General features: G+C 37.5%; 1 protein-coding gene across 1 annotated transcript; it reads right to left on the reverse strand.

The window, feature by feature from the left end:
- Positions 1-249: 249 nt before the first annotated feature.
- Positions 250-8,893, reverse strand: LOC117332292 (zinc finger CCCH domain-containing protein 13-like). The gene is made up of 5 exons (XM_033891177.1): positions 8,664-8,893; positions 7,138-7,282; positions 2,856-3,097; positions 1,857-2,393; positions 250-253 (listed from the first exon to the last, which is right to left on the reverse strand). Exons 1-5 carry the CDS (start codon positions 8,891-8,893, stop codon positions 250-252), a joined length of 1,158 nt encoding a protein of 385 aa, XP_033747068.1.
- Between the last annotated feature and the right edge of the window lie 4,278 nt (positions 8,894-13,171).

A 13,171-nucleotide genomic window follows, 5' to 3' on the forward strand; every position in this document is an offset into this window, starting at 1 on the left:
GAGAGGATGGAAGTATTCAGAACACAATAGTCCCCAATCTTGTATATCTAGTATCCCAATGGTGTTTTTGTGTCTTCATGGTTCCAACCTTTCATATTGCAGAGAAAAGACTCATTTCTAATTATTTTATCTTTTACAAACATTTATTGTTTGTTTTATTTACGTAGATGAAATTAATTAATTGGCAAAATGATCATCATGCAATTTCATTGAAAGTCAAAAACTTTTATAATACAAGCAAGGTGCTAATCACCTGTCACAAAAAAAGAAAATGTTATTCATTATTGATCATTCTTCTTACGTATTCTATCGCCAAAGCCAGCTTGTAATACATTATTTCGCTCAGTATTCAATATAGAGTGTGAATAGCTGTAAGAGACATGTTATATCGTGTGGGAGTATACACAGATATCATCCATTAGCAGTGTGATACTTATCATTGACAAGACAAGGACAAAATGAAATGATATGAACTTTTTACACGAGTCTCGGCGATTGGTCCTTTAGAACTATTAGAGTGTGATACTGAATACGTCATGAATGATTGGTTACACATTGTGAAATGCGTTACTACCACTGGTCATTAGCGGACTCAGCACGACAGTGACCAGAAGAGGCCATGACACTTACATCATGGAGGATGTGTTTGTGTACGATGTCATAGTGGAGGGTGCCGGGATAATGGGATTGTTCACCGCCTACCAAGCCCGTCAGACGGGCAAATCAAACATGGTTGTTGTCCTCTTTTTTCGGCATAGCCGTATAATATTATTTTGGCCCCGGATATGACGCGACAGGTGGCGTTACTGGTCAAGATGAAGTATGTGATTGGTCAATGTAGCGGTAAATGCAAAATGCCCATATGCAGTTAAAAACGAAACAAAGTTAAGATTGAATGCAAGCTGAATAAGAGGATGTATCTTTTCAAATGACACATTAATACAATCATATTCCTGATTCAAATGCAGTCTTATTATTACCAAAAATGATTCAAACTGATATAATTTTGTTATCCGTGCTGAGACGCATTAGTTCGTTAATTTATTTCACCAGCAGTTTTACATTATAACTACCAGCATTAAACTATGCCGTTTATCTTTTTTAAAGATATTTCTTGTTTCAGCATAACTTTTCTCTTTTACGACCTTCCGCATACCCGATGAGACCTGAAAAATATGATAATTATTTCAAATCGCCGAGAGGTCGACTTGATGATGGATATATTTTATCCCGGCCTCCATCAAATAAACTATAAAATGTAAATGTAATAGAACGCCAAGTTTAAAGTTAAGATTAGAAAAAAAATGTATCCATTTTATCTCCCGTTTGATTTCTTAATTGTTTGATGACTTGAAATATACGTGTTTTACTCTTGTGAATCTTAAATCTACATGAACATGATACAGCAAGAATGTATGTTCCATTGTCCTTACTTTATCTTCTGTATCACTATCCCATTGAAAACATATTTTATAGTTCCCATTACCACACAGTCGGATGAGTTCTCATAGACAGTCGAGGACTATTCCGAGTGCATATATGGAGCCCATGAATATTACCCAAAGATGATGACACTCTGTCTGTATTTGTGTTCAGAATATCGTTGATAAAGAATGTTTGCATAATTTTCAAGAAACCCTGGCAGTTTGTCTGCCTGCCAATCTTTGTCTGCCTGCCTCTCTTTGTCTGTCTGCCTCTCTTTGTCTGTCTGCCTCTCTTTGTCTGCCTGTCTCTCTTTGTCTGTCTGTCTCTCTTTGTCTGTCTGCCTCTCTTTGTCTGTCTGCCTCTCTTTGTCTGTCTGTCTCTCTTTGTCTGTCTGTCTCTCTTTGTCTGTCTGTCTCTCTTTGTCTGTCTGCCTCTCTTTGTCTGTCTGCCTCTCTTTGTCTGTCTGTCTCTCTTTGTCTACCTGCCTCTCTTTATCTGTCTGTCTCTCTTTGTCTCTGTGTCTTTGTCTGCCTGCCTCTCTTTGTCTGCCTGCCTCTCTTTGTCTGCCTGTCTCTATTTGTATGCCTGCCTCTCTTTGTCTCTCTTTGTCTGCCTGCCTTTCTTTGTCTGTCTGCCTCTCTTTGTCTGCCTGCCTCTCTTTGTCTGTCTGCCTCTCTTTGTCTGTCTGTCTCTCTTTGTCTGTCTGTCTGTCTTTGTCTACCCCTCTTTGTCTGTCTTTCTTTGTCTGTCTGTCTCTCTTTGTCAGCCTGCCTCTCTTTGTCTGTCTGTCTCTCTTTGTCTGCCTGCCTCTCTTTGTCTGTCTGTCTCTCTTTGTCTGTCTCTCTCTCTCTCTTTGTGTGCCTGTCTCTCTTTGTCTGTATGTCTGTCTCTCTTTGTCTGTCTGTCTCTCTTGTGTGTCTGTCTCTCTTTGTCTGTCTACCTCTCTTTGTCTGTCTGTCTGTCTTTGCCTGTCAATCTTTGTCTGTCTGCCTGTCTTTGTCTGTCTGCCTGTCTTTGTCTGTCTGTCTCCCTTTGTCTGTCTGTCTCTCTTTGTCTGTCTGTCTGTCTTTCTTTGTCTGTCTGTCTCTCTTTGTTTGTCTACCTCTCTTTGTCTGTCTGTCTCTCTTTGTCAGCCTGCCTCTCTTTGTCTGTCTGTTTCTCTTTGTCTGTCTACCTCTCTTTGTCTGTCTACCTCTCTTTGTCTGTCTACCTCTCTTTGACTGTCTGTCTCCCTTTGTCTGTCTGTCTCCCTTTGTCTGTCTGTCTCTCTTTGTCTGTCTGTCTTTCTTTGTCTGTCTGTCTCTCTTTGTTTGTCTACCTCTCTTTGTCTGTCTGTCTGTCTCTCTTTGTCAGCCTGCCTCTCTTTGTCTGTCTGTTTCTCTTTGTCTGTCTGTTTCTCTTTGTCTGTCTACCTCTCTTTGTCTGTCTACCTCTCTTTGTCTGTCTGTCTCTCTTTGCCTGCCAATCTTTGTCTGTCTTTGTCTTTCTGCCGGTCTTTGTCTGTCTGCCTGTCTTTGTCTTTCTGCCTCTCTATGTCTGCCTCTCTTTGTCTGTCTCTCTTTGTCTGCCTGCCTCTCTTTGTCTGCCTGCCTCTCTTTGTCTGTCTGTCTCTCTTTGTCTGTCTGCCTCTCTTTGTCTGTCTCTCTTTGTCTGACTGACTCTCTTTAATTGTCTGTGTAACGTGTCGGGGTCCGTACCCAGGTTACTTCTTGTGATCCCTTATAGGTGATCAAAAGTGCCGATATATACAAAAATGTATTCCGAGCATGCCTTGCTCAAAGAATGGTAGCAATAATATGTATACAATGTAGAACTGACTAACATTGATTACAGTAAAAGCCCGAGTTTTCTCTGGCCCTGTCACACCAGGCATGGTGACAGGGCCAGAGAAAACTCGGGCTATGATTACAGATATCAACTACATGTAGAGCAAGGGCAAAACAGCTCTACCTAGATCTGCTCACTACTTAAGCAACACTCAATATTAACTATAAATACAACAAGGTAAAGTATAAGAGAGCATGTAATGTACCGCTATGTTAGACCACAGTACTCGATCTCCGAGTACTCCCACCAGACTACTTCGTCGGTACGCCTGCCCGCTCAAAGGGACATAACTCTTACAACACCGACCAGCACACACACACACTCACACACATTTTGGTTTGTTTGGTTTGTTTTTGTTTAACGTCCTATTAACAGCCAGGGTCATTTAAGGACGTGCCAGGTTTGGAGGTGGAGGAAAGCCGGAGTACCCGGAGAAAAACCACCGGCCTACGGTCAGTACCTGGCAACTGCCCCACGTAGGTTTCGAACTCGCATCCCAGAGGTGGAAGGCTAGCGTTAGTGTGTCGGGACACCTTAACCACTCGGCCACACACCCACACACACACACACACACAGCTATGTTGCACCGCTGCTCACAGTCACAGCCAGCTTAGTACCAGTGCTCAGAACAGAGCACTCCAGAGCACGCGTTACTATGGAACGGAATTCAAGTAAATATATTGCATTCTTGTGTGCAACATTAACATTGTGTTATGCGAATTGAACCTTATCATTTCCTTTATTATCATTCATGTTTTCAGAGTTAAGGTTGCATATTGCAGTCCAGTCGTCAACATTGTCATTACGAGTTTGCATTGGGCAACCGGTATTCGCTAGGTCAACATTCAGTATTGCATTATCGGCATTCGCGTTCACTTTGTGATTGTTGGCGATCTCATTCTTTAGTTCCTCATTATGCAGTATGTGGGCGCTGCGGTGTTTTATGCAGAATTCATCGGACTTTGCCGCAGTAATCGAAGCATCCGGAACATTAAGTGAACCCTATCCGATTTTATATACAGAACATTTCGTGAAGTTACCTTCCCTATATATGACATTTTTTACGGAACATTAAGTGAAGTTACCTTCCCTCTATATGACCATTTATACGGAACATTAAGTGAAGTTACCTTCCCTCTATATGACCATTTATACGGAACATTAAGTGGAGTTACCTTCCCTCTATATGACCTTTTATACGGATCATTAAGTGAAGTTACCTTCCCTCTATATGACCATTTATACGGAACATTAAGTGGAGTTACCTTCCCTCTATATGACCTTTTATACGGATCATTAAGTGAAGTTACCTTCCCTCTATATGACCATTTATACGGAACATTAAGTGAAGTTACCTTCCCTCTATATGACCATTTATACGGAACATTAAGTGAAGTTACCTTCCCTCTATATGACCATTTATACGGAACATTAAGTGAAGTTACCTTCCCTATGAAGACCTTATGCAGTGCAGTTTTCTGCCATAATCACCTAGTTCCGATTGAGTGGTTTGAACTAATTATATAAAAACAAATTTTGTCAAATTTAGCTTTTCTACATTCTGATGCAGAGATAATTTGTTTCTTCTTTGAAGTCTCCTTGTAACTTGTATAACTGAAAATATTAGAAGAAAAAAAATACCGATATCATATATATGTTTTTCGTTTGTATTTTCCAGTTCTATCATTCTTTCATCTTGGTAAAAAGATTTCTGAAATACAGGACACAAACTGTTGTCATTCATTTCGTAGTGATAATACATTTTTGAGATTTTTATGACATGTATACAAACTACTAAAGGAAAAAAACCGAGGTCGTAGAGAATCAGACCAATTTTTATTTAGAAACTATGTAGTAAAGATATAGTGTACATGTACGTCTACAGTCTGCTCACTCACTTCAACTCGTAGTTTATTGTTATGTATAGGGTGTTACTGGTCTGTGAGATATCTTATAATTGTACTATCTAGGGCAGATTCACAACATTACATGGTGGAGAATCTAAATCCGGTTTGGTGTTCAACTACTATTATGTAACTTTTTTATTATGTATTCGCCGGTGTGGCCGGCGAGTCAGCCTCGGCTCGTCGGCCATGACATCAGACATTTCACGCCATGTGCTAAGGTGTGGACTTCAGATGAATTCACACTATCATATCCAATGACAGCATGTATCACTTAGTGACATTTATAATATATCGGATATATATATTGATGCACGAAGAAACTTTCCATGTTCCACTGTTTATGCCATGACGTCACCAACATGATGATAGATGGAGGATGTGAGTGTTAAGTACTACGGTCCGCGGTATCATTTGATCTACTTCGTTTTTCCAAGGAAAAGTATTCCTTTATCCTGATTCGTGCATTTAAACGATCCAGTATCCTGATTATTATACGTTCTGTGTTTGCTCTGTTAGAATATTTTTTATGGTTTACTCTATAACTGACAATCACATGGTATAATACACAACATGGTGATATTGCAAGTTTATATATATGTATATATAACAAAGTTAGCTGAGTATTACCACAATGGATTTACCATTTATCATGTTACTGGTATTATACTTGAATGACATGCTTGATGGGTTTCAGAATGATAATCTGCATTTGATCTACTGTATCAAATGTAATCATTTTTGGGTTCATAGTTGAATACTGTATATTATAATCTTGTATATGTAGACAGTGTATTTTATATGATTATTGTATTTTAACATTTGTATATGCCTTAAGTTTGGATTACTAGAATATTATAGAAGTCATAACTAATTACTAAAGTTTAATACAATTCTTGTTAAATTACTGAAATTAATATCATTTTAAGTGCAGCTTAATAACTTGTATTTTTGTATGTGAAATTCTTTTACCCATACTATTCAGTCTGCATCCTTGTATTTGTGTTCCAGAAATGCGCAGCTGGAGGGTAGATATAGGTATGATGGGGACATGGTGTTGTGGAAGCGAAGTTTTACTGCAGATTTACTCGGTTTTTTTATAGTTACGTTTAAATGTATAGTGTCAAATTCTTGATTTCTGTATAATTGTACAATCTAGGGGAGATAATCTAACTCCATATGTATGTATATGAGTTATTCCCCTTTGTTTTAATTATTTTCGTTTGTACGATACATTTTTGAGGATTCCTATAAAAGACTTGCAACTGGAAAGACGTGTCTGGCTTTGCTTGCGATGAGGTATAATAGTAGTGTCGTTTACAATCTAAGAACCTCGTTAAGCACCTTGCTCTGATTGGCTGAAAAACACACTACCAATCTATCGCGCTCGCTTATTGGTCAATAACAATGGAAAACGAATAGCTTTCGATACGACACTAATACATGTATTATACCTCTTGCGATACTTCACAACATTACATTATACCGGTAGATTTCCAATGCTGCTGCCTGGTCAGTAGTCGAAAGCTGGTCTAACTGACATTGATTGATTGATTGGTGGGGCTTAACGACCTTGTTCCTGTTATAACCGAGCCTAGGACACTAAGGGGGAATGGGGTAAGTCGGGGCAATTCCGCATTTCGTCATCGCCAAATGATCTAATATGGGAGGGACAGACGTTTATCTCTATATCTCTTAAAATATATAGAGATAAAATATATATATATATATATCAAAAATAATTAATTAGGACTGTCACTGAATTGCCTTAATACCTATACATTATCCTAATCTAGACCTAAATGAACCTATACTCTGTAGCGGCTAGCACAGACTTTTTCATTTCTGCCCTACACAGGCTCTTTACAAAATCATAGCTGTCAGTAGAACAAATACGCAAATGACACAAGTACTTCTCTTTGTATAGCTGAATTCACTTATCCTCCAGAACTTTATCAAACTGTCTTAAAAATAACCATACTTTCACTTCATCCACACGAGCCAATTTCTTTTCAGAATGAATGTCCACATATCCACTGACTGCAGGTAAGGTCATATCATACTCCTTTGTCCGAGTGTCACATTCATCTCTGCCAAAGTTGGAGTTTCTGTCATAAGATTCTAATCTGAAATTTCAACAAATTCACATATTAGTCAAATGCAGCTGTAATATTGAAACTATTATTGTCACATGTATATGTATCCTGTAAGTTAACATTATAATATATGGTCTTACACAACAACTATATTTAACTAGAGTGACATTTTGAATTACAAAGCAAAAAGAAATTTGCTAACAAAAATATAATTTGAATATTTCTTTGTCAAATTCTGAGTATACTTTTTATGCAAAAATATACCCTCAGATTTTGTGTTGTTGAGAAAACAATCTGGACTACATTTAATGTATGAATACATTGCATATTCAATCGAGGATCTATCAATACATATATAGATATGAAAATACAAATGTAGAACAGAACTCAAGTTCGATGCCCTGACTGGATACAGGGACATCATGTTCAGTTAAAAATTTAAAATTAAAAAGTCCCTGGTGGACATACAGCAGCAAGAGCATATATACTATATCGGAACAGATTTAGAGGTACGATCATTCTACCAACGAGTTCGATCAATTTCAATGTATTGTAGGACTACAGAATATTGTGCATATATAGGGTTACTGATATAGTCCATAAGATTGTGGCCGTTTGACCAGACCGACGGATGTTATATTTATTCCACTCTGTGCGAACTCAAATGTACGGCAACCGGATGTTGCGATAGCTGAAGCGAGGCGGTAAGGTAAAAAAGCAGAGAGCGAGATAAGTTTTAAAGCTGAAATTAGGTAGTTATATTATGTATGGTAGATACCCCAGCGTTACGGTGTCTCCTAAATAAACTGTTGATATTATGTAGATTTATAAGTTTAAAATACACATGGGAAATGATACTTTTATATCAAAACTCTGCGTGAAATCAGCTGTCGATGTGACTGTCGTATCAAATTTGCACATTTTACAGATAAACACGGATAATATATACCTTTCTGACTGTTTGAGTAGAAACATTTACGTCTCCTAAATTGAAAATGACATTCAGCATGATTCTGTCTTTACTTCGTTTTGCAAAATATCGAAATAAAGTTATCATCGACTGTACGGGTTGTAACACAAACAAATCTAGGATTGTGTACGGCCTATAGCGATGTGATTGGACGATGTGTTGTGATTTATGTACATGTATGCACCAAGATTTTTGCCTGGTAGTGTACGTACAGCGTACAAAATTCAATACAACCAGAGGTAAACTTTCCTGATCGTACAATCTCTAGAGCAAGGCAAAAATGTCCCGAAACAGTTCATGGTCGAATTTCGCTAGGAATGTCGTTTTGCTTTCCGTGTTGTAGCATAGAAATAGTAAAACTCTTTGTTTGCAAAACGAACAGAATTTGAACGACGTAATACCATGGTAATGAATAAACAACTGGTGTTTTGGATAGTTGACCTGGAAAGGGACTTTTTTTTCAATAGCATACGTTTTTCCCCGTGTGGTCTCTTCATTTCATCTGTCTGTCTGGCACTGCCATCTGGACTCACAGCAGCAAAGGGAGCATCTTTGTAATGAATTAGCTCACATCCTTCTTCTTCATAGGACAACGACGGAAAGAAAACGGGTAAAACCTTTGATACCAGTGTTGCAATGGCATTGATTTCATTTGACGTTCCATACTCCATCCTTTGCATTGCCTCATCCCCGATTTTTCTTTTGGTTGAAAACATTTTCATAATGTTCTTTCATCTTTTTTAAACCGTAGAATCCAAGTGCTGTTTGGTCAGTACTTCCTGTCACTTTGGCGTTCTTTCGCGTCTCTTGCCAGGCATCTGTTCGTTGCTTCTCCGCTTCTAATTCCATTAGTCCTGTCAAGCAAATGTAGTTCTCTTGGGATGGTAAATTACAATTTTGCCCACGTTGATACACGTGTTTCATGTCGTTGCATTCAGCGACTATACTCCCAAGTAAGTCAAACGCATTTATAATCCTACTGATGGTCATATTCAATCTGTAAACATGCGTTTTGATCGCACTGATGGCATATGTATACTTTCCTTTCAACAGTGGTGTTGCGCATGCCGTTTGTAACTTTGTCAACGTGACAGTCTCCATTTGCCTTACAGTCCGCAGTTTGCAAACGCTTGCTGAACATTTGCAATATGTCCTTACCAATCTTGCGAACTTGCTCCTTCTGTTCTGAAAACAGTTCGGAAAGGTATGTCACACCCCTTGCATCAAGTGATTCCAATAAATTTGCAAATGTTTCAGTTAGCATAGTTCATCTTTCCGTTGTGAAAATGTAGGTTCTGCATGTTTCATAGCCCCATATATTTGCATCACCTTCTTTCTGATCCATTGCACCTGTGTTGATTTTTTTTTACCGTCGATACAGAGTTTGAATGTATTGTAATGCTCCACGTTGTTCGGTTTTGCCATTTCTATCATCTCGTGGAATATTCCTGGCTTTACATTTCTTAGCTTTTGTGACAGCTCAATATCCTCTAAACATGAATGATGTGGAACAGCAAAATTTATTTTCGCATCCTGTGAACTGGTTTCTTCCAGCCTCCCATAAATCTCAGGAATTTCCCTTTGAACAGTTTCAATCCTGTTCTCCAAATATGTTTCACCACGACAGAATACCGCATAGCATGAGTATTGTCATGGGAGCCATCATCACTTTCCTGTAATGTGATAGTACAGGTGTCACTATTTACTTTTATCTTTTCCCCCTGTCTTCCTACTACATCTGGTACACTTTGGGAAATTTTTGGTCTGAACTATATAGTTCCTCTTGGTGAGTGTTTTGCAGTTTTGAAATTAAGCATTTCATGTCCATGTAAAGTTTGACTGTGCTAAATTACGTCTTCAAACAGCAAACATTTGAAATCACAATAATAGCAGCGGTACTCCATCGTGATCTGAAACGGTAAACAAGTAATCTCATTAGAAACCGTTTTTAATATCGAATAAATTACATAAAAATCATGGACATTGAGAGTGTGGCTCAGACTACCTATAATGCATCGATAACCATCACAATTACCCGTACGGATCATTTTTCATAAATCGCTACAACCCTTTCAGTACTTTCATAACAACCCGTACATATTCCCGCATTCAACTCCGTGTATTTTTTCTCGTAAAATCTAAGTTTGCATGATATCATATCGTGTAGGAATGGTGATATAGAATAATCGGCGTTCAAACTTTCGTTTCAGAACTAAAATAGAAGACATAACACATAACGAGAGGATATAAATGAAAATAATAACATCTTTCAGATGAAATTTTCGATGAGGAGCAAGTGATTTTTAATCCTTGCGATAGTTTGGTTATAGTTAAAAGACATGTTGATAGTCTCAGGGCGAGATTGATATCTATACATGTACCGTAACTTATTCTTTGTATCAATTCCCTCTTTATCGGTACATAATTGTTATTTTCTTCTCACCTCTGCAATAAGCAGCCATTTTCAACCGCTTCAGCAATCGCAACATCCGGTAATCGTACAGTTGAGTTCGCACACAGTGTATTCGGGCTAGACCCGTTCCCCGACAGTACGTTTTATTTTGGCGCTGGTGTTTAAAATAGTTTGCGAATTTGTTTCAGTGAAAGTAGTCGTGTTTCAAAGCCAGCTGTCTCATGCATATTCAATTACGTATACCAATGGGACATTGGTGATAGTGGGTGTACAACTACACATACTCAAATGTTTTCATCGATAAAAGGGGTTCGATATAAGCACTTTCATCGTTGAAAAAAAAATCATGTTTAGTTGTTGATATGTAACATATTATTCCATTTTGTGTACATTTAAATACAGTTAGCAAAAACATCAGTACCTTTCAATGAGTTCCTTTTTCCTTCCCGATGATTTTGCACTTCGTTTCTTCAGCTCTGTTCGCAATTCATTGAGCGTTAATGACCCATATCGTGACGCCATCTTGCATACTAATTCTACCAAGTTGAGATAAGCGCCTCTAGCGGCGACAAGGGCAGATAACTCACTATGATCGCTCATTAGCCTACTCTTTTTCGAATACCAGCAGAGGATCTTTAACGTGCACGGCGTGACTCACCGTACACCGGACCCCGGATTAACGTCCCTTCCGAAGGACTAGAAGTGTAGAGGATAGCGTGAGATACAGAGTATAGATTGGTTTGAAAAATTAGGTGCAGTTTGTTAGTGGGGGATTGTTTTGTTATTGATAGTAGGAATTCTAGACACCATTTTGTATTGCTAACCATGGTGTTTTCGAATGGGTAAGAGGTAGGGTATAGATCAGACTAGTTTGTTATGCAGAGTGTAGTTATAGAGTGATTATAAAGATGATATGATATTGGCATGGGAGGCCCCACCCCACCTCTATATTCGGGGTTTGTGTGGATGTATTTGAATATATGTTTAGAAAATAGATACAACGTTCCTCGTTGCAGGGGGTTTACAACCCGGACCACCCCGGGGCAGACACAACTGCAGAGTAGGTGGAAATCTATGCCTTTCCTGAAGTTGATAATTTATAATATGGGGATACATATGAAAATAAGTCAATTATATAAAAAATGTAAAAATTAATTTAGCATCTTATTAAATTGCACGTTTTATTTTTAAATTCAAACCATTTATGAATATATGGATAAATCTAAAAGAAGTCATTTATAATCAATTCAATAAATTTATTATAAATTATATACATATTTTTTCATTTATTTATTTCTTATTAAATTCCAAGTTTATTTTAAAATCCAAACCATCTATGAATATATGGATAAATCTAAAAGAAGTCAATTATAATCACTTCTATAAATTTATCATAAATAAACATGTATACATACATAACTTTTTATTTTTATCTATTTATTTCTTATTAAATTACACGTTTTATTTTTAAATTCAAACCATCTGTGAATATATGGATAAATCTTTTATTTTATTTATTTGTCAACTGATAAATTCAGTAATAGACACCTTAATTTACCTGTACAGGTAGCAGTTAACTTAACTGTTAAAACAACACTCCCCCTATATTGTTTACATAAGTTTTTGGGAGAAACAGGATATATATTTTTCAGTTTTGGGAGAAACGGGATGACACCTCTATGATCGGGGTGGATAGCCTAGTGTATGAATAAGATATACATGTTTGGTGTCAAATGTTCGACTGTGATTATAGAGCTAGCTACATCGAACGCCACGAAGCTCGAGCAGGGAGTATAGTACTCGGACCACCCCAGGGCGGACACAACTACTGGGTACATGGATATATGATGTCAAATTGTGTTACCTATTTTGTGCATGTGTTTGTGTGTGGTTTGGAGTGTTTATAATGCTTTTGCATGGATCATTCACTATATATAGCTACTAAGTGCACCTGACGAGGTAAGAAGCTGTACAATACACATTATGTCCTATCGTGGTGTATGCGTTTTATATTTGTGTTTGGTGTGTATGTTGACGAACGTATTATGAAAAATAAATACCGCGTTCCTCGTAGCAGGGAGGATAAACCTAGACTACCCCAGGGCAGACACAACTGCAGAGTAGGGGGGAGATCTATTATCAGGGTGGGTAGCAAAGTGAAGAAGATATACATGTTTCAGCTACATGTATAGTCTGTTCTAACTTTTCATGAAAGAAAATATGAAAAAGACAAGTTGAATATGACTTATATGATAGAGATTTAAATGAATTTATGTATGCTATTTATCATAATAAATCGTAGATGTTTGCGATAAAAAATACTTAAACGTTACCTAATTTGATTTAATCGACAGATATAATGAAACTTAGCTTCATCTCTAGTTTCAAGTTTAAATTGTGCTTTTAATAATAGATGTATTAAGTACAATTGTCTTTAATCACTGTTACTTAAATACGTGTGTACGTATTTTTTTTTAATAAAATGTTGCCGTGAAGAAGTCTGTGCCATTCCAACTACCATTGATGATGTGTGTTA

This window comes from Pecten maximus, chromosome 8 (genome assembly GCF_902652985.1).
Source record: "Pecten maximus chromosome 8, xPecMax1.1, whole genome shotgun sequence".
In the NCBI taxonomy this organism is placed as follows: Eukaryota; Metazoa; Mollusca; class Bivalvia; order Pectinida; family Pectinidae; genus Pecten; species Pecten maximus.